Raw genomic sequence first — 25,065 nt, forward strand, 5'->3', positions numbered from 1 at the left:
TTGTCACATTAAAGATGTACCCTTAGGTAGTCATTATCAGGGGGTCTGGCATTTAGTATATTTACAGCCCATTGTCCAAACATTTTTAGGCCATAGATTAGTAACAAGTGCAGCAGGAAGCTGGTGTCTTACTTCAGTATGATAAGCTTGGTCTGATTTGACATGCTTGTTTCAGTAATTCTCCATAAAATTGTTTTCTTATAGCTCTGTGTTGTGCCGCTGTTCTGTAAATAGGCAACTGGGTCATCCAAGGTGGAGGGTGTCTTTACCCTGTCATCACTCATCACTCATCATTTTTAATTGAATAGTCTTAGTGCAGGGACATGTCCACAACTGGCTGTAAATAACTAAGTAGGACCCCGCGCTTGCCAATTTTGCTTTTTCTTGGCTAAGTAGTCATTTGGGATTTCAGTCAGCACTCACAGTCAATGACCGACATCAACGTTTACGCTGATATCAGTCATTTAATCCCTTAAGTACTGCGATCAATAGCGATTTCGGCATTTCAGTGGTTCAATGACAAATGGTGCACCTGTCAGGTGCCCTCTGAGCCCCTCCACCACATGTTGGTGGGGTGGCCATCAGTTTTCATAGCAGCTGTAAGCCTCTATGCCTGCCACAGGGGAATCTGCTAATAGAAACTGTCTGATCAATGCTATGCAGTAAAAATAACCTAATTATTGCATATAAAAGTCCTCTAGACTTAAAAAATGTGTAAAAAATGTTTTTTTTAAATATAAAAAAAACAGTGGGGTCAATGGTGTTCCTCTACATCTACTCAATGTTCCCTGGCTTCCATTCGTGGTTTGACTGATCCACGGATGCCTTAAGATGGTACCTTGTATGTCTATGCCTTATGTGTCTACGATGCTGTATAATGGGATTCTCAGCGGCGGCAACATTGTGGTTTATTTGTTATTTTTATAGATTTTATTTAGCCTTGATTTTTATGGGTGTATTCTCGATTTGGGATGTGTAGCAATAATGGACCTACTTCTATTTTCCTTTGGCGCCTACGGGTTCTTTTGTTCTTGATTTTTAATCGGCTAGTCCTTTAATATCAGTCTCTGCAACTGTTGATTGGATAGGCACTATGCACTTTGTATATACAATCAAAGAAGAACGTAAGGGAAAGCACTCCTGAGAACACACTATTCTAATAGGATCAGGCTAAAGGATAAATGCGCTGAGCAGTGTGAAGATCCAGTGTAACAGAGACACTTGCGGGGTGCATGCAAACAAGCTAAAGTATCATATAACAAAAACACAAAGAAGCAATGGCATGCACTCACCGCTGGGCTGGTGTCTAGGCATCCAGAGGTCTGGGATCACAGGACAGCATAGCAGGACTTGCCAAAGCGCTCAGAGGCTATGACGGTCTATTCACACGACAGTGCACGCTTCTTCCGGTCTCTCCAACTACGTCATCGCGCTGCGTCTTGTAGGTCATGTGACTATAAAAGTAACCATGTCAGCAGATAAACAATGATGTTCGGCTCATACGCAACATAGGTACTAATGAAAGTAAACAAAACTAGAAAATGAGTGAATTAAAAACAAAAGGTATGGAGCATAATAGCATACTAAAGCTTTAGTGAGCTATATAAAAAAGAAACTAGACAATTATATTTTATATAGAAATGGGGGCATATCTATGCGGTCATTAAAACCAGCGGGACCTTTGGCATTACATTTAAGAATCCATGGGGTTTCCCTCTGCAATAGCAGAGCATGTCTATCACCCCATCATATGGATGTGTCACGGGTTCAAAACCTCCGAATCTGAGGACACTGGTATCATTAGCATGACATATAGTCAAATGTTTGGCTAATCTAGGGATACCGTTCCCTGTCTTCAGGGCATGCAGATGTTCTCGGAAATGCCCACACATTTGGCGCTTGGTTTTCCCAATATAAAACATATTACATGGGAACATTATATAGTATACTACAAAGGTCCTCCTACATGTAATTAATTGGGTTATATTGTGTGAAATGCCTCCTAATCTGCAGAAGTTTGCACATGTATTGTATTGCCGCACTTATGATTGCCTGCCAGGCTGTGGTCTGTAAGCCAATTGCTGGTTTCGATATTCGATCTTCTTTTCTTTTTGATCTTTATGTAATCAGAGACGGCTTTATTTTTCTTATACGTTACTACTGGTTGTTTATCAGCTACTTCTTTTAAGTCATTATCGTTTTCAAGAATATATCAATGGTGCCTCACTGCATTATTGACTTGGGAATTCATTTGGCTATTGATCATGGAGAAAATAAATCTCTTGTCCTGAATTCTCTTCCAAGTATTATATAGCATATCTTTTTGTTCCATGGTTTTGACTTTCTCTTACGCTGATTTGATTATGCAGGATATCCTTTTTCTAATAACCTGACTTTTAGTTCTTCAGCCTGCCGTTCGTAACTAGCAGGATCGCTATAAATTCTTTTAACAGCTTCTCAAGGAAATAGACAGGTAGCGGCACTAGCAACATAAATCCTCACACCCTTCTTTGGACTCTAGGGACAGCTGAAAGAGTCTCTGTTCTGACCCACGGTGGTGCTAGGACAGAGAGTCAAGCATCAGAATACAATGTAGCAATGTAAAGACACATAGCCTGCACTCACCGCTCATTACGGGTCTAACGGCCTCGGATACCGGACCTCCTCGGTAGCGTGGGATTCACAGCAGCTGCTGACAGCGCTCAGAAAACAAGAAAATGCTGGTGGTTTTGCGTTACAATCAACGCTTCTTCCGGCCTAGTGAAACGTCATCGCGCTGATGGTTTTATCAGGTGAATGCTGGAATCATGTGACCAGGTGACGTATTAGTGCAAAACAACGGGAAAGGAAAATAATAATTATAAGTTTTTACACCTTAACCAAAATGTGTAGCACTATTTATTACTAGTATAAAGCACTTTAGTACAAGAATGGGGACATATCTAATCTGTCATTCAGACCAAGTGGACCCTGCGCATCAAGGCACAGAATCCACTTGGCCTCCGCTTGTAAAAGAGCCTGTCTTCTGTTCACACTATTGCGGTAAGTTGAGACTAGTTCTATACCTCCAAATTTTAGACAACCCCCTTCCCAAAAGGCAAGAAACAAATGTGGATGATGTACAGAATGTAATATGAAGATAAATTCAAACATATGTGTTCTGAGAGGACATACAATTGAGGTGAAAGACTTAATTACTTGTCGCAGTATGTATGTGGTATATTTTCTGCTCTGTTCATGTGGCAATTTCTATGTTGGGAAAACCGAAAGGCAGTTAAGGATCAGAATCCGTGAACATGCTTATTCAGTGAAAAAAGGAGGAGGTTCCCCCAGATTCGTGGAACATATGCGATCTATGCATAATGGTAACTGTACCGATCTAAAATTTGGAGGTATAGAACTAGTCTCAACTTACCGCAATAGTGTGAACAGAAGGCCGGCTATTTTACAAGCGGGGGCCAAGTGGATTCTGCGCCTTGATGCGCAGGGTCCACTTGGTCTGAATGACAGATTAGATATGTCCCCATTCTTGTACTAAAGTGCTTTATACTAGTAATAAATAGTGCTACACATTTTGGTTAAGGTGTAAAAACTTATAATTATAATTTTCCTTTCCCGTTGTTCTGCACTAATACGTCACCTGGTCACATGATTCCAGCATTCACCTGATAAAATCATCAGCGCGATGACGTTTCACTAGGCCGGAAGAAGCGTTGTTTGTAATGCGAAACCGCCAGCAGTTTCCTGTTTTCTGAGCGCTGTCAGCAGCTGCTGTGAATCCCACGCTACCGAGGAGGTCCGGTATCCGAGGCCGTTAGACCCGTACTGAGCGGTGAGTGCAGGCTATGTTTCTTTACATTGCTACATTAATTCTTTTAAGTCTAATAAATTGGCGGAAGGGGATACCCCTTTTGGTATGTATTGGATGTGAGCTATTATAGTGTAGGAGAGAATTTCTAGCAATATTTTTCCTGTTTCCTTCCATGAATATCCCTTCAGGTGTAGCTATAATTCTCATGTCTAGAAAATCTATCTGGAAACCTCAGAACATGCTGGTAAATTTCATATTCATATCATTTTTGATGTTTAAATATGAAATGAATTCCTGAAACAATTCCTCCGATCCGTCCCATACCATCAAGATGTCATCTACGAACCTCTTATATGCTTTAATATGTTCTGCAAATGTATTATGAATCGAAAAAATTTATTTTCTATGCACTTTGTACTATGTAATTTCTGATATGTCTGCACTTTTGCCTGCCTTTCAAATTATTAATGCTGATGGTTTTTTACCTTTTAATAGAACAAAAAAAAAAAAATAATATATATATATATATATATATATATATATATATATATATACAAAAAACAGTACAATCTTTTTCTTATTTTCAAAAAAAAAAAAAAAAAAAACAACATAAACATATATGGTATTGCCACCAGATGTGGAATTGTACAACCTATTAAAATACAGTATAACATTATTGACCCTGTGCAGTAAACAGCGAAAAAAAAAAAAAAAAAAGACAGGATTGCTGATTTTTGTTCACACCACATATCAGAAACGGATTGATAGCAAGTAACCAAAATGGTGACAGTAAAAACAACACATCACAACAAAAAAATAGGGTACTGTTAGAATAGGACAATTTAACCCCTTCCTACAGAACGCCGTATATATAGGCCGGATGAGGCAATACCTTTGCGCATTCCGCCGTATATACACGGCATACAGTAAATCTGCGCTCCCGCGGCACTGCAGGGGTTAATCTGCTGAAGTCCCTGTGTGTCCGGCGGGAGACCACTTCCGCATGACACCCCTGGACCCCATCTGATTATACCCGGTCAGCGATTATACCCGGTCAGAGGTCCGGCGGCAGCAGTGGCAATGCGGAGGGTGAGTGTTCTTCCTCTAGCAGTTTCAACTACAACTCCCAGCATGTCTAGCATGCAAAATCTGGAGGACCACAGTTTGGAGATCACTATGTAGTGGTCTCTAAACTATGGTCATCCATATGTTGGAAAACTACAACTCCCAGCATGTCCAGACAGCCAACGGCAACATCTGAAGGGCCACACTTTGGCGACCACTGGTCTGCTGCCTGCCCCAAGCTTTTTATTGGGTGCAGTTTTTTTTTGCACTTTTTTGGGAGCATATGCGTTCCGTGCCACCAGTGACTGTTCTGCGCAGTGTGGCCAGACCGTTGCCCATGTGCAAATTGTCCTGAGTGCTGATCAGTGAATTATTACTAATTAGCACTTTTTTGGTGTACAGGCATTTTTTTTTTTTTTTTGCTATTTTTTGGGAGGGGGGAATTTGCAGTTCGGCCACACAGCGCAGAACAGTTGCTGGTGGCATGGACCACAAACCCACAAAAAAGCACAAAAAAAAAAAACCTGCAGCCAAAAAAAATTTGTAATAATTCACTGATCAGCAATCTGCACACACGGTACACTATGGCCACACAGTGCAGAAAAGCCGCTGGTGGCACAGACCGCAAATAGTTCAAAAAGCACTACACATTGAAATAAAGTGAAAACACTACATTTACACACGTACACCCCCCCCAAAAAAACAACAACATATAAATACCCCAAAAGTCTTTTCGGAGGAAGGGGCATACGCCATGAGCTTGCATCCGAGACTGCCAATGACCCCACATTTCTTCCTCCTCCCCCTCGTCATCATCCAGTGATTATGAGCCACCCAGAAGGCAGCGCCGCAGGGCAATGCCAGTAGAGGTCCCCCATACTAGTGACCCTGTCCTCTATACAATTCCCCCTGTCTCTCCATGTATGTGACCCCGCCTGGACCCCAGTCTGGATGGTTATGATCCACAGATTTCTGGGTTTGATGGCCACCCAGGAATCCAAATTGACCCCACAGTCCTCTGAAGGTTTTTTTTTCCAGTGAGGACTCTGTCAATTTGATGGCGGCTCAAACAAACTTATGCGGCCCAGCACCCCGATGCTTGTACAGAATTTCTCGACAGAATTTCCACGGCAGATGTTACTGCGGCAGAAATCACAATCCCGGAGTTTGCAGTAAGCATAGACATATTTATTCTTTTTACGGAGTCCACACAGAAATGCATTGCCGTCTATGTGACAGCGCACTCCCGAGCACTCATAGCGCCAGCATGTTCTGCCAGCACTCCTCTATCGATGGAATATCCGGACGGAAATTTTTGTTGCAGACATTCCACCATCTGAATATAGCGTCAGCCATAATTATGCAAATAACTAATTTAAGTTTCAAATGTGCAATGTGCTCTCTCACTTCGGAGCCCTGTCATATTTCAAGGTAACAGTTTAGGGCCACATATGGGGAATTTCTGTAGTTGGGAGAAATTGTGTTATACATTTTTGGGGGCTTTTTCTCCTTTTACCACTTTTGAAAATGAAAAGATTGGGGCTACACCAGCATGTTCGTTTAAAAAAAATATTTTTTTTACACTAATATGCTGGGTTTTTCCTTTATTTTTCATTTACACAAGAGATAAAAAGAGAAAAAGACCCCCCCAAACAAGTAATCCAATTTCTCCTGAGTACGGTGAACAACATGGCTCAGGAGAGAGAGAGAGAGAGAGCACCATGTACATTTGAGGTCTAAATTGGGGATTTGCACAAGGGTGGCTGATAGTTACAGCGGTTCTAACATAAATGCAAAAAAAACCCACATGTGTCCCCATTTTGGAAACTTCAACCCTCAAGGAATGTAATAAGGGGTACAGTGAGCATTTACACCCCACAGGTGTCTGACAGATTTTTGGAACAGTGGTCCGTGCAAATGAAAAACTAAATTTTTTATTTGCACATCCCACTGTTCCAAAAATCTGTCAAACGCCAGTGGGGTTTATATGCTCACTGCACCCCTTGTTACATTTTGCTAGGGATTTAGTTTCCAAAATGGGGTCACATATGGGGGGGGGGTCCACTGTTCTGGTACCATGGAGGCTTTGTAAATGCACATGGCCCCCGACCTCAATTCCAGCCAAATTCTCTCTTTAAAAGCCTGATGGCTTTTAAATGAAAAGCCATTGGGCTTTTCAAAAGCCCAAAGTTCCTCCTTCTCTTTTGAGTCCTGTTGTGTGCCCGCAGAGCACTTTACTTCCACACATAGGGTATTTCCATACTCAGAAGAAATGGGGTTACAAATTTGGGGGGATTTTTCTCCTATTTGGGGGTACCCTATTTTCTCCTATTTGGGGGTAACACTAGAATTTTTGTTAAAAAAATCCAATTTTTCATTTTCAAACATCGTCAAACACCTGTGGGGCCTTAAGGCTAATTGTACTCCTTCTTACATTCCTTAAGGTGTGTAGTTTCTCAAATAGTGTGCCATTTGTTTTTGCTTTTGCTGTTCTGGCACCCCCAAAAAAACATTTCAGCAAAATTCTCTTTCCAAAAGCCCAAAGTTGCTTCTTCCCTTCTGAGCCCTGTAGTGCACCCACAGAGGACTTTACATCCACATATGATGTATTGCCTTACTTGACAGAAATTGGGTTACAAATTTTGAGGGGCTTTTTCACCTTTTAACCCTTGTAAAAATGAAAAAAATGGGTCTACAAGAACATGTTAGTGGAAATAATGGAGATTTTAAATTTTCTCCTCCACTTTGCTGCTATTCCTGTGAAACACCTAAAGGGTCAACAGACTTACTGATTGTCATTTTGAATACTTTGAGTGGTGCAGTTTCTATAATGGGGTAATTTATGGGGGATTTCTCACAGAAAGGCCCCCCAAATCCATTTCAAACTGAACTGGTCCCTGGAAAATTAAGGTATTGAAAATGTTTATTTTTTTTTTGAAAATTGCTGCTATATTTTGAAGCCCTCTAATGTCTTCAAAAAATAAAAACATGTCAACTTTATGATGCAAACATAAAGTAGACATATTGTATATGTGAATCTATTATATAATTCATTTGGCTTGGCAGGAATTATTGACCACTCTGGGAGTTGGAATTCTGGTAGGTTAAGGGCTCCCCAGAAGGCTGTCAGCTCTTCAGGGTCCTCAAGTATTACCCTCTGCCCATTGTTCTGCAATATCGGATATCCCCATGAGTAATTAAAGGGGTATTCCAGGAAAAAACTTTTTTTTATTGTTAAACAGATTTATAAATTACTTCTGTTAAAAAATCTTAATCCTTACAATAATTATCAGCTGCTGAAATTGAGTCGTTCTTTTCTGTCTGGCAACAGTGCTCTCTGCTGACATCTCTGCTTGTCTTGGGAACTGCACAGAGTAGAAGAGGTTTGCTATGGGGATTTGCTTCTACTATAGACCATTCCCGAGACAGGTTTCATCAGAGAGCACTTAGACAGAAAAGAACAACTCAACTTCAGCAGCTCATAAGTGCTGAAAGGATTAAGATTTTTTAATAGAAGTAATTTACAAATCTGTTTAACTTTCTGGAGCCAGTTGATATATATATATATATATATATATATATATATATATATATATATGTATATATATATATATATATATATATATATATATATATATATATAAAGTTTTTTCCTGGATAACCCCTGTAAGTTTTTTTTGTCAGAGCAGCTCTAATAATGGACGTAAGGCACGTCATTGTTGTAATGTAGATCTTGAAAGGTCTTGGAGGAACATGAGTTTTGAGCCTTCAAATTCTATAAAGTCCAACTCGCAAGTTAGACACGAGAGCTCATCCATGAGCCTAAAGGGATGAATTCTAAATATGACATTTCGAGGCTGATCTATGCGGGTCGACAATTCTATGGGTTCTATCTATCTCCAATTCCCCTGATGCTGGATGCTGGAGCACAGAGGTAAAGATCCTCTGTAGTACCTCAATTAAGTCCTGCCTTTGAATCCTCTCAGGAAAGCCACGGATGCTCAAATAATTTCTTCTGCCACGGTTTTCTGTGTCATCTTGCAAGCGATAAAGCTATTTTATATGGGTATTTTGTGTTGTCATCTGTGATGTCATATCCTTTACTTAATTGGTCAGCACACTGTGGTCTGTAGCCAAAGGCTCCACTCTGGTCTCCACCTCTTGCACCAAGGATTGTACTGAAGCTAGACCCTGTTTATATGAATTTCCAGCCTTTCCATGAAGATCTCCATATCTTGTTTAGTTGCTAATAGTTTCATATGAGCCTATCAATCCCATTCGGACATTCTGTGTGATTTATCTTTGGGGGTTGTTTTTATAAATTCTTCACCTTGTGGCTCATAAAGGACTTGCTCTCCTAATATCGCAGGTATTCCCTTTGTCTGGGATTTCCCAGCTTCTGGGCCACAGACTTTACTTCTCACTACGCTCTCTTGGCCAGTTATTATGTTGGCTGGTTGGTCCTTATATGTGAGCAATATTGTGGCAGACAGGTTTATATCCGAATAGGGAGCTGAATGGCTCATCACTTGTGCTGCCTGTATGGCTTGATTTGAGTTAGAGGACAGACGTTTGTGTCTTTGTTGCTTGCCGTGCAGTGCCTCCTGCTGTGGTAAGCTTGCCAACTCTATTGGGACAGGGATATTCCCTTTGTCTGAAATTTCCCAGCTTCTGGGCCCCGAACTTTGCTTCTTGCTACAGTCTCTTGGACCATTACTAAATCAGCTGGTTGATCATCCTGTGTGAATAATAATGTGTCTGGCAGGGATGTATCTGAGTGGCGAGCTAAATGGCTCTTTACTTGAGCTGCCTGTATGAGACCCAAAAGTCTGTCCTCTAACTCAAATCAAGCCATACAGGCAGCACAAGTGATGAGCCATTCAGCTCCCTATTCAGATATAAACCTGTCTGCCATAATATTACTCACATATAAGGACCAACCAGCCAACATAATAACTGGCCAAGAGACCGTAGTGAGAAGCAAAGTCTGGGGCCCAGAAGCTGGGAAATCCCTAAGGGAATACCTGCGATATTAGGAGAGCAAGCCCTTTATGAGCCGTAAGGTGAAGAATTAATAAAACAACCCCCAAAGATAAATCACACATTTTGGGTTTGGTATTCACAAATGGGGATTTGGTATATGATGTTGTTGTAGGCGAAAACTTGGGATCTAGTGATCACCAGTCAGTGTGGTTTAATATAAGAACAGGGAAGGAGTCACACCACACAAAAACAAAAGTTTTAGATTTTAGAAAAACAGACTTTTCAAAAATGAGATTAGTCATAAATGAGTCCCTATCAGACTGGAATGGATTACATGAAGTCCAGAAGAAATGGGACTACTTAAAAGACGCTTTATTGAAGGCAACAGAAAACTGCATTAGACTTGTCAGTAAAATCAGAAAAAGGAAGAGACCACTGTGGTACTCAGCAGAAGTGGCCAAAATCATAAAAAAAACAAAAAGCTAGCATTTAGTAATTATAAAACAACCCAGAGCAATCAAGATAGGGAAATCTACAAGACTAGGCAGAAAGAGGCCAAGCAAGTTAGAAGAACTTCTAAAGCGCAGGCAGAAGAAAAACTAGCTCAGTCTGTGAAAAAATGGGATAAGACATTCTTCAGATATATAAATGAAAAAAGGAAATTAAAACAAGGTATAACTTTCCATTGAGGAGAGTGAATTAGCCATATCTAAGCTGAAGGGGGGCAAATCGCCAGGGCCAGACGGGCTCACAGCGGCTTATTACAAGAATTTCAGCACCCTGCTTCTCCCACACCTACACGCTCTATATAATTCCCTGCTGACGCCCACCAGTCTACCTTCGGAGTTCCTGGACGCCCTCATAACTGTCCTACCTAAGCCCCAGAAGGATCATTTGAATGTGGGGAACTATAGACCTATATCATTGTTGAATATTGATCTTAAGCTGTTAACCTCTGTTTTGGCTTCACGCCTGAACAGCTACCTCCCGAGTCTCATTCATGCTGACCAAGTGGGCTTTGTCCCCGGTCGACAGGCCCCAGACAATATTAGAAAGGTGCTCTCTCTTATTCAATGGTCTAGGGCCACTTCTTCTCCTTTGTCAGTACTCTCTTTAGATATTGAAAAGGCCTTCGATTGTGTCTCTTGGAGGTACCTGTTTGCGGTTTTGACAAAATTTGGTATAACTGGCCCTTTTGCACAAGCATTATCACATCTCTATTCTTCCCCTCAGGCTTACCTTAAACTCCCCTCCACCTCCCCCCAGCCTATCTTTATCACTCGCGGTACTCGACAGGGGTGCCCCCTATCCCCGTCCTTATTCGCATTGGTGATGGAGCCCTTAGCGGCCAAAATTAGAGCGAATCCTGATATAAAGGGAGTTACAATTTCGTCCTCAGAGTATAAGACGTCGCTTTTTGCAGACGATTTACTTCTGACGATTACTGAACCCCTGGTATCCCTTCCTAATCTATTCTCTCTCCTTGCCTCTTTTTCGGCTTGCTCTGGCCTCCGAGTTTTTCTTGGTGGATTCAAAAGAACCTGCTCTGTCTACACAACCTTACCCAACAACGACAGCTTTACTCATTGGATCAATTTTATGTTGCACACTCCCCACCCCCCACTGAATTTCTCCGCATTAGACAGATTTTTTCCTTCTATACGGCCCTCCTCCCTACGCCATCATTGATCTCCCAGACATTCTTTGAGACATGTATGTTATACTCACCTGACAGGCTGGGATTACTATCTTTACTGTATGCCCATTTAAATGCCCCCCCACCGGGTGGGAAACTGAAGTTCATGGTAGATTGGGAGCGGGACTTGGGCACTACCCTGTCCCTCGAACAATGGAGAGGGTGTTGCGAAACTTTGAGCCGGGGCAGTTGGCAGGTGTCTCTGATGGAGACGGCACTTAAGGTGCTTCATAGGACCTATTTTGTCCCGCCAGATTACACACTATTTACCCACTTGTCTCTTCTCTGTGCTTTCGCGCATGTGGCATGACGGGCACGATGTATCATGTGTGGTGGTCGTGCCCTGTGGTGTCCTCCTTGTGGACTAGAGTACACGATCTTTTAACTTCTATTTTTGCATGTCATATACCGGAGACGCCTGCCTTTTGTTTGCTGGGCTTAAAACCTGCCAGAATGAAGTTCAAGATTTTCCGTTTAGTTCAGCTTATTCTCTTGGCCACCAGAATTGTTACGCCTAGCGCTCCGGGTCCCCGCTCCTCCCCGGAGCGCTCACGGCGTCTTTCTCCCTGCAGCGCCCCGGTCAGTCCCGCTGACCGGGAGCGCTGCACTGTCATGGCCGTTGGGGATGTGATTCGCACAGCGGGACGCGCCCGCTCGCGAATCGCATCCCAGGTCACTTACCCGTCCCGGTCCCCTGCTGTCATGTGCTGGCGCGCGCGGCTCCGCTCTCTAGGGCGCACGCGCGCCAGCTCTCTGAGACTTAAAGGGCCAGTGCACCAATGATTGGTGCCTGGCCCAATTAGCTTAATTGGCTTCCACCTGCTCCCTGACTATATCTGACCTCCTCCCATGCACTCCCTCGCCGGATCATGTTGCCTTGTGCCAGTGAAAGCGTTTAGTGTGTCCAAAGCCTGTGTACCTGAACTTCTGCTACCCATCCTGACTACGAACCTTGCCGCCTGCCCCCGACCTTCTGCTACGTCTGACCTTGCCTCTGCCTAGTCCTTCTGTCCCACGCCTTCTCAGCAGTCAGCGAGGTAGAGCCGTTGCTAGTGGATACGACCTGGTTGCTACTGCCGCAGCAAGACCATCCCGCTTTGCGGCGGGCTCTGGTGAAAACCAGTAGCCTCTTAGAACCGGTCCACTAGCACGGTCCACGCCAATCCCTCGCTGACACAGAGGATCCACTACCTGGAAGCCGAATCGTGTCAGTAGATCCGGCCATGGATCCCGCTGAGGTGCCGCTGCCAAGTCTCGCTGATCTTCCCACGGTGGTCGCTCAGCAATCGCAGCAGATTGCCCAACAAGGACAGCAGCTGTCGCAGTTGACCGCCATGTTACAGCAACTTCTGCCTCTGCTACAGCAGCAACCATCTCCTCCGCCAGCTCCTGCACCTCCTCCGCAGCGAGTGGCCGCTCCTAACCTCCGCTTGTCCCTGCCGGACAAATTTGATGGGGACTCTAAACTCTGCCGTGGATTTTTGTCTCAGTGTTCCCTGCATATGGAGATGTTGTCGGACTTGTTTCCTTCAGAACGGTCTAAGGTGGCGTTCGTAGTAAGCCTTCTTTCAGGAAAGGCCTTGTCTTGGGCCACACCGCTCTGGGACCGCAATGATCCTGCCACAGCCACAATCCAGGCCTTCTTCGCTGAACTCCGGAGTGTCTTCGAGGAGCCAGCCCGAGCTTCTTCTGCCGAGACTGCCCTGTTGAACCTGGTCCAGGGTAATTCTTCCGTTGGCGAGTACGCCATACAATTCCGTACTTTTGCTTCTGAACTATCCTGGAATAATGAGGCTCTCTGCGCGACCTTTAAAAAAGGCCTATCCAGTCGCATCAAGGATGTGCTGGCCGCACGAGAGATTCCTGCCAACCTCCAAGAACTCATCCATTTGGCTACCCGCATTGACATGCGTTTTTCTGAGCGACACCAAGAGCTCCGCCAGGAAAAAGACTTAGATCTCTGGGCACCTCTCCCACAGCATCCTTTGCAGTCTTCGCCTGGGCCTCCCGCCGAGGAGGCCATGCAAGTGGATCGGTCTCGCCTGACCCAGGAAGAGAGGAATCGCCGTAGAGAAGAAAATCTCTGTCTTTACTGTGCCAGTACCGAGCATTTCTTGGTGGATTGCCCTATCCGTCCTCCACGCCTGGGAAACGCACGCACGCACCCAGCTCATGTGGGTGTGGCGTCTCTTGGTTCCAAGTCTGCTCCTCCACGTCTCACGGTACCCGTGCGGATTTCTTCTTCAGCCAACTCCTCCCTCTCAGCCGTGGCCTGCTTGGACTCCGGTGCCTCTGGAAATTTTATTTTGGAGTCGTTTGTTAATAAATTCAGCATCCCGGTGACCCGTCTCGTCAAGCCGCTCTACATTTCCGCGGTCAACGGAGCCAGATTGGACTGCACCGTGCGTTACCGCACAGAGCCCCTCCTCATGTCTATTGGACCCCACCTTGAGAGGATTGAGTTCTTCATTCTCCCCAACTGTACCTCTGAGGTCCTCCTCGGTCTGCCTTGGCTCCGGCTTCATTCCCCCACCATTGATTGGACCACCGGGGAGATCAGGAACTGGGACTCTGCCTGCCACAGGAAATGCCTCTCCCCCCCTCCCAGCCCCGTCAGGCAAGCCTCTGTGCCTCCCCATGGCCCCCGTCCTGGTGTCACACTGCCCCGTGCTAGGCCTCGCCCTCTGCCCTCCCTCCCCATTCCCACTCCTGCTGTACTGCCTGCCGTTGAGGAAACCCTCCATTCTTTCCCGGTGTCCTCATCCCAGGGGAGGCAGTTACCGGACAAAGAGAAGGGGAGACCTAAGGGGGGGGGGGGGTACTGTTACGCCTAGCGCTCCGGGTCCCCGCTCCTCCCCGGAGCGCTCACGGCGTCTTTCTCCCTGCAGCGCCCCGGTCAGTCCCGCTGACCGGGAGCGCTGCACTGTCATGGCCGTTGGGGATGCGATTCGCACAGCGGGACGCGCCCGCTCGCGAATCGCATCCCAGGTCACTTACCCCTCCCGGTCCCCTGCTGTCATGTGCTGGCGTGCGCGGCTCCGCTCTCTAGGGCGCGCGCGCGCCAGCTCTCTGAGACTTAAAGGGCCAGTGCACCAATGATTGGTGCCTGGCCCAATTAGCTTAATTGGCTTCCACCTGCTCCCTGACTATATCTGACCTCCTCCCATGCACTCCCTCGCCGGATCTTGTTGCCTTGTGCCAGTGAAAGCGTTTAGTGTGTCCAAAGCCTGTGTACCTGAACTTCTGCTACCCATCCTGACTACGAACCTTGCCGCCTGCCCCCGACCTTCTGCTACGTCTGACCTTGCCTCTGCCTAGTCCTTCTGTCCCACGCCTTCTCAGCAGTCAGCGAGGTAGAGCCGTTGCTAGTGGATACGACCTGGTTGCTACTGCCGCAGCAAGACCATCCCGCTTTGCGGCGGGCTCTGGTGAAAACCAGTAGCCTCTTAGAACCGGTCCACTAGCACGGTCCACGCCAATCCCTCGCTGACACAGAGGATCCACTACCTGGAAGCCGAATCGTGTCAAGAATCCATATTGCATCCCAATGAAAACAACAGTCTTTACATTTCTCAGGGGTTTTACAAAGGATTAACACCTTAATGTTATATGAGAAATTGACTGCTATTAGGGAAGACACAGTATCTCGTTTTGAGGAGGTGTGGGAGCCCTGGTTTACTTCCTCCCATTGTCCTGACATGCGCCATAGCCTGTCCTTGTATTGACTAAATAGGTTTATGTCCCCGCCCGGGATGGTACTGTTTTTTACTTCTGTATATGGTAACTGATAGCGTATTTCATGTCTCTATCTCTATGTACGCCACTAGTTTGGTTCACTTTTGTAGGTCATGTTGACCTTACTTTATTCTGTTTAATACTTGTACTTATGTACATTCCTTTTTGATTCAATAAAAGCTTCATGGTTTGACCGTTAAAACAAGGTATAACGATCAGCTGCACGTCGTGGGGCTCTCTCCTCCAGCACGGACATCGGCACACAGATTACCATCAGGCTCCGGCCTCCGCTAATCCACTGCTTAAAACGCTGTGTCTAGCCGCACTCACTGCCCCCGGCATAGGGGATTGCTCAGGGCAGACAGTGCTTTTTCTCTGGACCCCCGCTGAAGCCCAGCAGATCAACCAGGCATGCTACCTACGCCGACATAGTTAGGCCACGCTAGTCCAACTCTTTTGTATGTGTGCACTGCCTCTTTTCCTCTTTCCCCGTCCCGCCTCCCTCTTCCTCATTTATGCCATTTATGTCTCTTCACATACACCAAAAAGCTAAGCTAAGTGTGGGCTGGTGTAGTTTTAGCGACTTTTCAGTGGCTTTGCACCTTTTTTGCGCCTTTTCAAAAAAAGGCACAGTTCATATGTGTATTGCCAAAATCATTGTGGATTGAAACTCAAAAACAGCAGAAACGTGTAAACTAAAAGGTGCAAATAAACCCTGCTTGCACCTTTTTTGTACCTTTTCTAGACACAAAAAACTGTCTAAAGACAATGATAAATGTTGGCCATTAACCTGTTCAGAAGGTAGATATGCGTTCATTAAATTAAAATTAGAAAATATAATTTATACATTAGGCAGTATCTACCTTCCAAATGCACAACAAGGGAAAGTACTGAGAGACATTTTAGCTAAAATAGATAGCTTTGTAGAAAGATACTTTATCTTGGGGGGAACTTTAACTTGACGATGCAGCCAATTATAAGTAACTCTATGGGAAAATCAGCTGTTCCGCACTCAGTATTGAAATTGGTATCGGCAATTTTGGAGGCAAATCAGCTGGTAGACGTGTGGAGGATACTCCACCCCAAAGATAGAGATTATTCGTATTATTCACCTGCACATGGGACATATAGCTGCTTAGATATGCTGATGATATCGCAGCATATGTTGCTACAAAACCCTAAGGCCTCGATTGGCTATGCAGTTCGGTCAGATCATTCTCCACCTCCAGTGTTTCTATTAGTAGAAATTCCAGGGGGCAAATGGAGGGAATGGAATTGGTGAATCAATGAGTCACATTTAAAAGATAAGGCTTGCCACCAAGCGGTGATTAGAGCAATAGAGTCTTTCTTTGAAACCCATGCAGCAGACTCAACTACTCTCCCTATCCAATGGGAAATGCTGAAATGTGTTATTAGGTTTATTTTTTTTTTTGTACAACATGGGGCCCTCCTGAAGAAAGAAAGGGAAGCTAAAATAAAAACACTGCTAAAAGAATTGGATGATTTATCTAAACAACATAAAAAAAATATGGCACAACCGCTGTTGATGCAGATGACTATGATTAGAGAACAGATAAAGAAATTGGCATCGACTGCAGAGGCCTAGAAGCTCAATAAAACTTGTGGCTTCAGGTATGAACATGCTAATAAATGCGCAAGGATGCTTTCGCTGTCTTCTGTAGCCTATATACCGAATATCTGTGATACGGATGGCATTTTGGTGCATGACCCACGTAAGGCTCCTTTCACACTATAAAAATTAATCTGTAATGAACGTCCGTCAAAAAAAAAATTGAAAATCTTGTAAACCCATCGGGTCCCGGACTTTTGCCGCCTTTTAGTGACACTATCACCTTTTCTATTTCCTCTTTGGAAACATCAGACTCCATCTTACCCTTTAACTCCTTCAACCTCTGGTAAAGCTGTTTTATCCATATTATCTAAGATTATCCTATCTAGTTCCTCTTTTGGCAGCTCAGCGAAATGCCCCATAATATTATAGAGGTTATCGTAGTACTGTCGGAAAGTTCCTGCAATCTTAGACCCCTTTCATACTATAAAAATTCATCCGTAATGAACGTCCGTCATAAAAATCTTGAAAATCGCCCGTTAAACGGCCGTTAGAAAATCCCTTACATTATAATCTATGAGATTTTTCTAATAGCCGTTTTAACCCATTATTGCCCATTATTAATAACGGCCATTATTTTGTGATGGGCAAATCAACGGAAGAAATAGTGCATGCACTATTTCTCCCGTTACTATCGCCCGTCACAAAATAATGGCCACCAAATTACTGTTGGTGGGTTAGTGTTTTGATTTAAAATAATAAAAATAGATTAAATATATAAATAATTAATTTGGCATGACCATTTTCCTTACTAGCAGAGAGTTTTAAATTTAGAAAAGTTAAAATTTTCCCAATTTTTCATGAAATTTTTGAATTTTTCACAAAAAATTATGCAAGTATCGTTGAAAATTTACCACTAAAGTAGAATATGTCACGAACAATCTCGGAATCAAATTCATAAGTTAAAGCAACTCAGAGTTATTAATTCAGATTTTAAAAAATGTCTGTGGCCATAAAGGGGTACTCTTCTCTAAACATATTATCCTCTATACAAAGGAAAGGGGATAAGATGTTAGATCACAGGGGTCCCGCCAGTGGGCAGAAAGCGGCAGCATCCGGAACACGGAAGCTTACAGCTTCTGCATTTGTGAAGTCACACCATGCCCCTCCATTTATGTCTATGGGAGGGGGTGTAACGGCTAGTACATAGCCTTCATGCCTCCTCTCATAAATGTGAATAGAGGGGGCGTGGCAGCTGGCATCGTCAGTCATCGGGCACAGAGAGGAGTTTGCTCCATGCACCAAATGACAGGGGTGCTGCAGGGGAGATCATGGGGGTCCCCAGCGGTGGGATCCGCAATCTAACATCTTATCCCCTACCCTTTGGATAGGGGATAAGATGTTTTCAACGGAGTACCCCATTAAAGTCAAAATGACCTTCGTCCTTAAGGGGTTAAATATATCATTTTGTAAAAACTACAATTTTCCATATTTACCAGTAGTAAAATAATACAATATCTATGTAAATGTGGGTATCGTATATATCAGTTTACATTTAAAGGGGTATTCCAGCCATAGACATCTTATCCCCTATCCAAAGGATAGGAGATAAGATGCCTGATCACGGGGGGGCCCGCCACTGGAACCCCCCCGAGATCTCCATGCAGCACCCGTCATTCTTTGCCGGGCTTCTGCTCCAGCCTCAGAAACCTCTGTGTTTCCGGGACTGGAGACGTGACATCACACCCTTGTGGCATCACACCATGCATGCATGTCTATGGGAAGGAGCGTGACCGCCAAATTATTCCTGTCTGCCAAGAAAAAAAAAAACAGCAGCAAAATGACATTAAAAATTACATGCAAAGCAACTCAGTGATAAATCTCATGCTTGAAACTTTTTTTTCCGTATACTTTCATATAACATATTACTAGATTTTTAAAAAAGTATGTTTTTATACCTATTTTATGGCCCTTTTTTTTGGTTTTCATTTTATCGTGTGTGAGCCCAGCCTTAGTGTTATGGCTGATCAGTGTATATCACTGCCATGCAGTCTGGTACAACAAAGTTATTCTTAGTAGAAGGCAATATATATTCAAAAAGAACACAACGTTCAACATTCTTCTGCAGTATGCTGCCCCTTGGCTGCACTCTAGAAGTTTTTGTGAACCATGTGACTTGGCTCAAATGCGTAAAGGTAAAATTACCAGTGAGAATAAAAAGAAATAAAACACAAATAAAAGCACATTAATTGGCCAGTAACTTGTTTTACATTGGAGAAATGTAAATTATTTATTGGAGAAAATTCCTTTATCGTTTAGACAGGTTCAAACTCTTTTACACCTTAAGTCATGATGTTGTGATGTCCAGGCAAGGGATAGACAAGGTAAATAATTGCCACAAATGGGCACTGTCAGATTCAAAAATATATATATTTTGTACATCTTGGCAAAACATGAAACTTTCTAATATACTTCATAAGAAAATTTTATTTCCTTTTTATAGAAATCATGGCTTATAAAATGATGGCTTTGTTCAAGCTGAAGCACAGGCATGGACAAAGTCTAGTAAGTGAGGGTGACCTAGCACTTCTCTGTGCTCTCTCCTGTCTGATAGTACTCCTCTGTGCTCTTTCCTGTCTGATAGCACTCTTCTGTGCTCTCTCCTGTCTGTTAGGACTCCTCTGTTCTCTCTCCGGTCTGATAGTACTCCTCTGTGCTCTTTCCTGTCTGATAGCACTCCTCTGTGCTCTCTCCTGTCTGTTAGAACTCCTCTGTTCTCTCTCTCCTGTCTGATAGTACTCCTCTGTGCTCTTTCCTGTCTGATAGCACTCCTCTGTGCTCTCTCCTGTCTGTTATGACTCCTCTGTTCTCTCTCCTGTCTGATAGTACTCCTCTGTGCTCTCACCTGTCTGATAATACTCCTCTGTTCTCTCTCCTGTATGATAGCATTCCTCTGTGCTCTCTCCTGTCGGATAGCACTCCTCTGTGCTCTCTCCTGTCTGATAGTACTCCTCTGTGCTCTCTCCTGTCTGATAGCACTCCTCTGTGCTCTCTCCTGTCTGATAGCACTCCTCTGTCCTCTCTCCTATCTGATAGTACTCATCTGTGCTCTCTCCTGTCTGATAGGACTCCTCTGTACTCTCTCCTGTCTGAAAGGACTCCTCTGTGCGCTCTCCTGTCTGATAGGACTCCTCTGTGCGCTCTCCTGTCTGATAGTACTCCTCTGTGTTCTCTCCTGTCTGATAGTACTCCTCTGTCCTCTCTCCTGTCTGATAGCACTCCTCTGTGTTCTCTCTTGTCTGATATCACTCCTCTGTGCTCTCTCCTGTCTGATAGGACTCCTCTGTGCTCTCTCCTGTCTGATAGCACTCCTCTGTGCTCTCTCCTGTCTGATAGGACTCCTCTGTGCTCTCTCCTGTCTGATAGGACTCCTCTGTGCTCTCTCCTGTCTGATAGCACTCCTCTGTGCTCTCCCCTGTCTGATAGCACTCCTCTGTGCTCTCTCTTGTCTGATAGGACTCCTCTGTGTTCTCTCCTGTCTGATAGCACTCCTCTGTGCTCTCCCCTGTCTGATAGCACTCCTCTGTGCTCTCTCTTGTCTGATAGGACTCCTCTGTGCTCTCTCTTGCCGCAAAAGGCTCCTCACTCTGAATTCACTCTGAAAAACTGATGAAGAAAGGTTGAAATGTATATGTGCAGTTGTGGTGTCTGGGGTGCTGCAATGGTAAATGAAGGGTCTGGTGGTATTAACCCTTAATTGTCATGACGCCAGCATGCGGTTTGCTTAGTATTGAAGATCCTGCCGCCAACTGGCCCACAAACAGCAGGGATAGTAAGCAGAATGTCCACAGCAGATTTATGAGATAACTTGAAACTTTTACTTGAACTTTTATGCAACAGTCTTTACAATTAAACAGTTTCTTCTGAGGTAACCAGGATACAGATTTGAGTAGAATAGTAAATCACACAGGATTTGTAGGTTGAGATTTCTAATTCACGGTTTTAGTGGCTGCTGGTTCTTTAGGCTTTGGCCTTGATGAACTGAATGAAGATATGCTGATTGTGCTTGCTTTGGATCCGGGAGATAAGATAAGTGAATATACAGACTACAGCCCTTTATATAATAGGGGGCTGGACTAAGCTCATTGGCCAGCAAACCTGTAGGTCCTGAACCCAGTGAACTCTGGGTACATCACATGACCCAGGAAGGTCCTTAAACGTATGTACATTCACAACGGTAAATCACATGACCTGGGAAGGTCCTATACATTTATTATACATATACATTAAATAATAGACATGTAAATACAATTATATGAGGCGACTAAGGGGCAAGCCCTGCAGAAGAGCCCTGTGGAGATGGAGGAGCTCTAGCTGAGGGGACTTAACACAAGCGCCAGGACAAGGTCCTATACCGGGACACCACACAGTGCATTGAGACATCATAGTAGCCTATCTTCTGACACAAGCTTATGGACAACTGAAAATTGGAAATGGGACCCGCAGAGAGAAAACTGGTGAAAATTACACAAGTAATATGAGGGCCAGAAATAGTGATACTCCAAGTCCTTATGTACACAAATGACGTGTGTGGTGACCATTCAATCCTTTATTGTTGAACATCAATGTATATTTCATTAAAAAAATTATTCAGACATAAATATAAACATGATGGTGCTGGTTTACTGTTACTCTAAAAATGTCTGTAATGTGGTGCCAACTAAATCTCGTGCCGAAAATAGGTAGGGTTTGTGACATTATAGTCTTTTTATGTCAGTGTGACACAAAGTGAGTATAAAATCAACAAAGGGAACAATGCAGAGCTGGCATAATGTAGTAATCTAATCATTACAGTAAAGCAGGCACATAAAAGTGTAAAAAATAGAATCAATGAAAATGTCATAGACTTCAAGGATGTACTCACCATGTAGGCTGTCCAAGCAACAACTCTGAGACTGTTGCAAGGCCCGGTCCTGTTTGGTCGAATCCCCATTGCAAGCAGTGAAGGACTTTCCTCTCAAGAAGAACTAAAAATTGTAAACAAACACAGAAATGGGAAATATTGCAGAAGAGATATGTTAAAGGGGTGTCAAGGGAAGCAAAAACTTCTATCTTGGGTGGCAAAACTAGCAATTTGCTGTGGGGGAGAGGGCTATATTGTAAATGTTGTTTTTTTACCTTATTGCGATAGGATTCTATAACCTAGTATTGTTTTTAAAAACATTCCCATTTCTACCATCATTAAAAGGGTTATCCAGAGATTTTTTTTTAAAATTTTAGTACTGTGCCCAGGTTGGCTAATAAAACAATAAAAACTTGAACTCCTCTTCCTCGCTCCCTTGTAGGCTCCGTTATCAGGATGTCCCATCTGTGAACTGTGACACTGGAAGCAGATATGTTCGAAAAAAGAAATTAATATAGTAGGAAGACAGGGGCAATGTTCGGCCCATTATAGTCAATCAATATGTGGGCAACACGCCGGGCTATACATCAGCATTAGAGATGAGCGAACTTACAGTAAATTTGATTTGTCACAAACTTCTCTGCTCGGCAGTTGATGAATTATCCTGCATAAATTAGTTCAGCTTTCAGGTGCTCCGGTGGGCTGGAAAAGGTGGATACAGTCCTAGGAAAGATTCTCCTAGGACTGTATCCACCTTTTCCAGCCCAAGGGAGCACCTGAAAGCTGAACTCATTTATGCAGGATAAGTAATCAACTGCCCAGCCGAGAAGTTCGTGATGAATCGAATTTACTGTAAGTTCGCTCATCTCTAATCAGCATTCCTTTTTGGCAGTATGCTACTGTATAGTCCACCATAATGCTATAAATGATAATGCAGCTTTATTCCTAGAAAAAAATGGATAATTGAATGACATCTATGTCTAGTGTATAGAGCATGGACTTGTAAGAGGGGAGTCCAGTGGCTCTGGTACTCAGTATCATGAATGCTCTTGGTCTCGTGTACCTTGCGGCTGCTGCAATGCTATATGATGTCAGGCTTAGGGATTCACAGCAGAAAAATTAAAGTTTGCTTTTGTTGGAAATTGCAATCTATAGTAAAATAACTTTTATAAATTCACACGTGCAGGCAGCACATTGATGAAAGAAGCTGATTTATGATAGAGGACAAGAGACACCATTTGAACTTAAAGGGGTATTCCAGGCCAAAACTTTTTTATATATATATATATCAACTGGCTGCGGAAAGTTAAACAGATTTGTAAATTACTTCTATTGAAAAATCTTAATCCTTCCCATAGTTATTAGCTTCTGAAGTTGAGTTGTTATTTTCTGTCTAACTGCTCTCTGATGACTCACGTCCCGGGAGCTGTGCAGTGCCTATGGGGATATTCTCCCATCATGCACAGCTCCCGGGACGTGACATCATCATTGAGCAGTTAGACAGAAAACTTCAGAAGCTAATAACTATTGGAAGGATTAAGATTTTTTAATAGAAGTAATTTACAAATCTGTTTAACTTTCCGGAGCCAGTTGATATATAAAAAAAAGTTTTTGCCTGGAATACCCCTTTAATACTTTCTGGCAGTCCATGCTTCTAAATTCCCTAAAATGTTACTATTTAATAGTTAACTGCTATCAACTGCATAAAGTAAACTCAAAGCAGCCTTTCCGAGATAGCATTTTATTTAATTAGTAAGTGATTTCCTTCCGAAATATAAAATTCTGCCCTGCTTGTTACCACCACCAACCAGTGATAAGAAAGACAGGATCAGTATCAGAGTAATAAAGCACCGTATCTGAACAAGACAAGCACTTCCTGAATTGCTCGAGGAAACCTTTGGCAGCATGGTACAAAGGCTAAAGACAGACACTGACTTTCCAAAGGAGCTTGGATCAGTAGAGGGACTCTCATCTCAAGGAGAAGGATGTTGGCTCTCCTCTGGCTCCTATGCACATTGGCCCTTATTGGCCCTGCAACCCAAGATGTGACCAGTGATGCCCAGGCATTTTTACTGGAGTTTCAAAGAGAAGCAGAGCCGCTGTATCATGAAAGTGCTCTAGCACAATGGGAATACAACACAAATATCACAGACGAGAATGCCCAGAAAATGGTATGTAAATGCACAGTTGGCTGGGTTTTGTAAAAGCTGCAGTTGTACTTTATTTATACCTAACTTTATTCAATGTAGAAAAATATCAAGAAAATATGACAGTCCTACTAGGTAAAGGATATGGAGTGGCAGATTAGAGGATGTCCAATAATACTCTAAAAGGGTTTATTATAGGATAAATAACACTCACTAGGGTGTCTCCTGCAGGGCCCTTGCGTCAGACAAACCACAAATAAATCAAATAAAGTAAAATCAGGTAAATATTGTGCAAATGCTCATAAGTCTATCATAAAAGTAAATGTTCATAAATAAATGCTCTTGAAAGTTCGAACATTTATAAGAGCATTTATTTATGAACATTTACTTTTATGATAGACTTATGAGCATTTGCACAATATTCACCTGATTTTACTTTATTTGATTTATTTGTGGTTTGTCTGACGCAAGGGCCCTGCAGGAGACACCATAGTGAGTGTTATTTATCATATAATACACCCTTTTAGAGTATTATTGGACATCCTCTAATCTGTCACTCCATATCCTTTACCTAGTTGGACTGTCATATTTTCTTGATATTTTTCTGGTATTTTTTGACACATTGGGTTATGTGTATCACAGTATCCTCGGTTTAGGTTAGTTTTGATTTATATGGAGCTCCTTTTCTCCTTTGAATTATCTTTATTCAATGTATGTTGTGTAATATATATATATATATAAATATATATTGTGCAATATGCTCAAGCTCTAGAACTCCTAATAATAATATATGATGTCTGCTTCATTCAGATTGTGAAGATTACTCTTATACGTGAGGCTTTAACACATATAGATTTAATATTGGTCTCAGGACTGATAAACCAAAAAAGAAAATGTAACAAAACTGCCCATGAAAATAGCAACATTATTTTAACAAAGCATAAAATACATCTCTGTATATGTTTGACATGCGTTAATTAAAGGGGTACAAGTGGAAAACAAATGTTTGCAAATCAACCGGTGCCAGAAAGTTAAGCAGATTTGTAAATGACTTGTAAAAATGTAAAAATCTTGATCCTTTCAGTACTTATCAGTTGCTGTATGCTCCAAAGGAAGTTGTTTAGTTCTTTCCAGTCTGTCCACAGTGCCCTCTGT

At 43.1% G+C, this 25,065-nt stretch overlaps 1 protein-coding gene and 1 long non-coding RNA gene across 2 annotated transcripts in view; one reads left to right on the top strand and one right to left on the bottom strand.

Moving 5' to 3' along the window:
• LOC130356992 (uncharacterized) overlaps positions 1-21,891 on the bottom strand; it is a 79,505-nt gene extending 57,614 nt beyond the window's left edge. The window contains exons 1-2 of the long non-coding RNA XR_008889061.1: positions 21,785-21,891; positions 1,293-1,454 (exon numbers count right to left, since the gene is read on the bottom strand). This is a non-coding gene — a long non-coding RNA (uncharacterized LOC130356992). The remainder of the gene's footprint in view (positions 1-1,292; positions 1,455-21,784) is intronic.
• A 1,767-nt stretch (positions 21,892-23,658) lies between these two features.
• Positions 23,659-25,065, top strand: part of ACE2 (angiotensin converting enzyme 2) — a 74,406-nt gene continuing 72,999 nt past the window's right edge. The window contains exon 1 of the mRNA XM_056559250.1: positions 23,659-23,934. Within this exon, the coding sequence (XP_056415225.1) occupies positions 23,749-23,934 (186 nt within the window). The 5' untranslated portion in view covers positions 23,659-23,748. The remainder of the gene's footprint in view (positions 23,935-25,065) is intronic.

The sequence above is a fragment of the Hyla sarda genome, chromosome 2, assembly GCF_029499605.1.
Source record: "Hyla sarda isolate aHylSar1 chromosome 2, aHylSar1.hap1, whole genome shotgun sequence".
NCBI lineage: Eukaryota > Metazoa > Chordata > Amphibia > Anura > Hylidae > Hyla > Hyla sarda.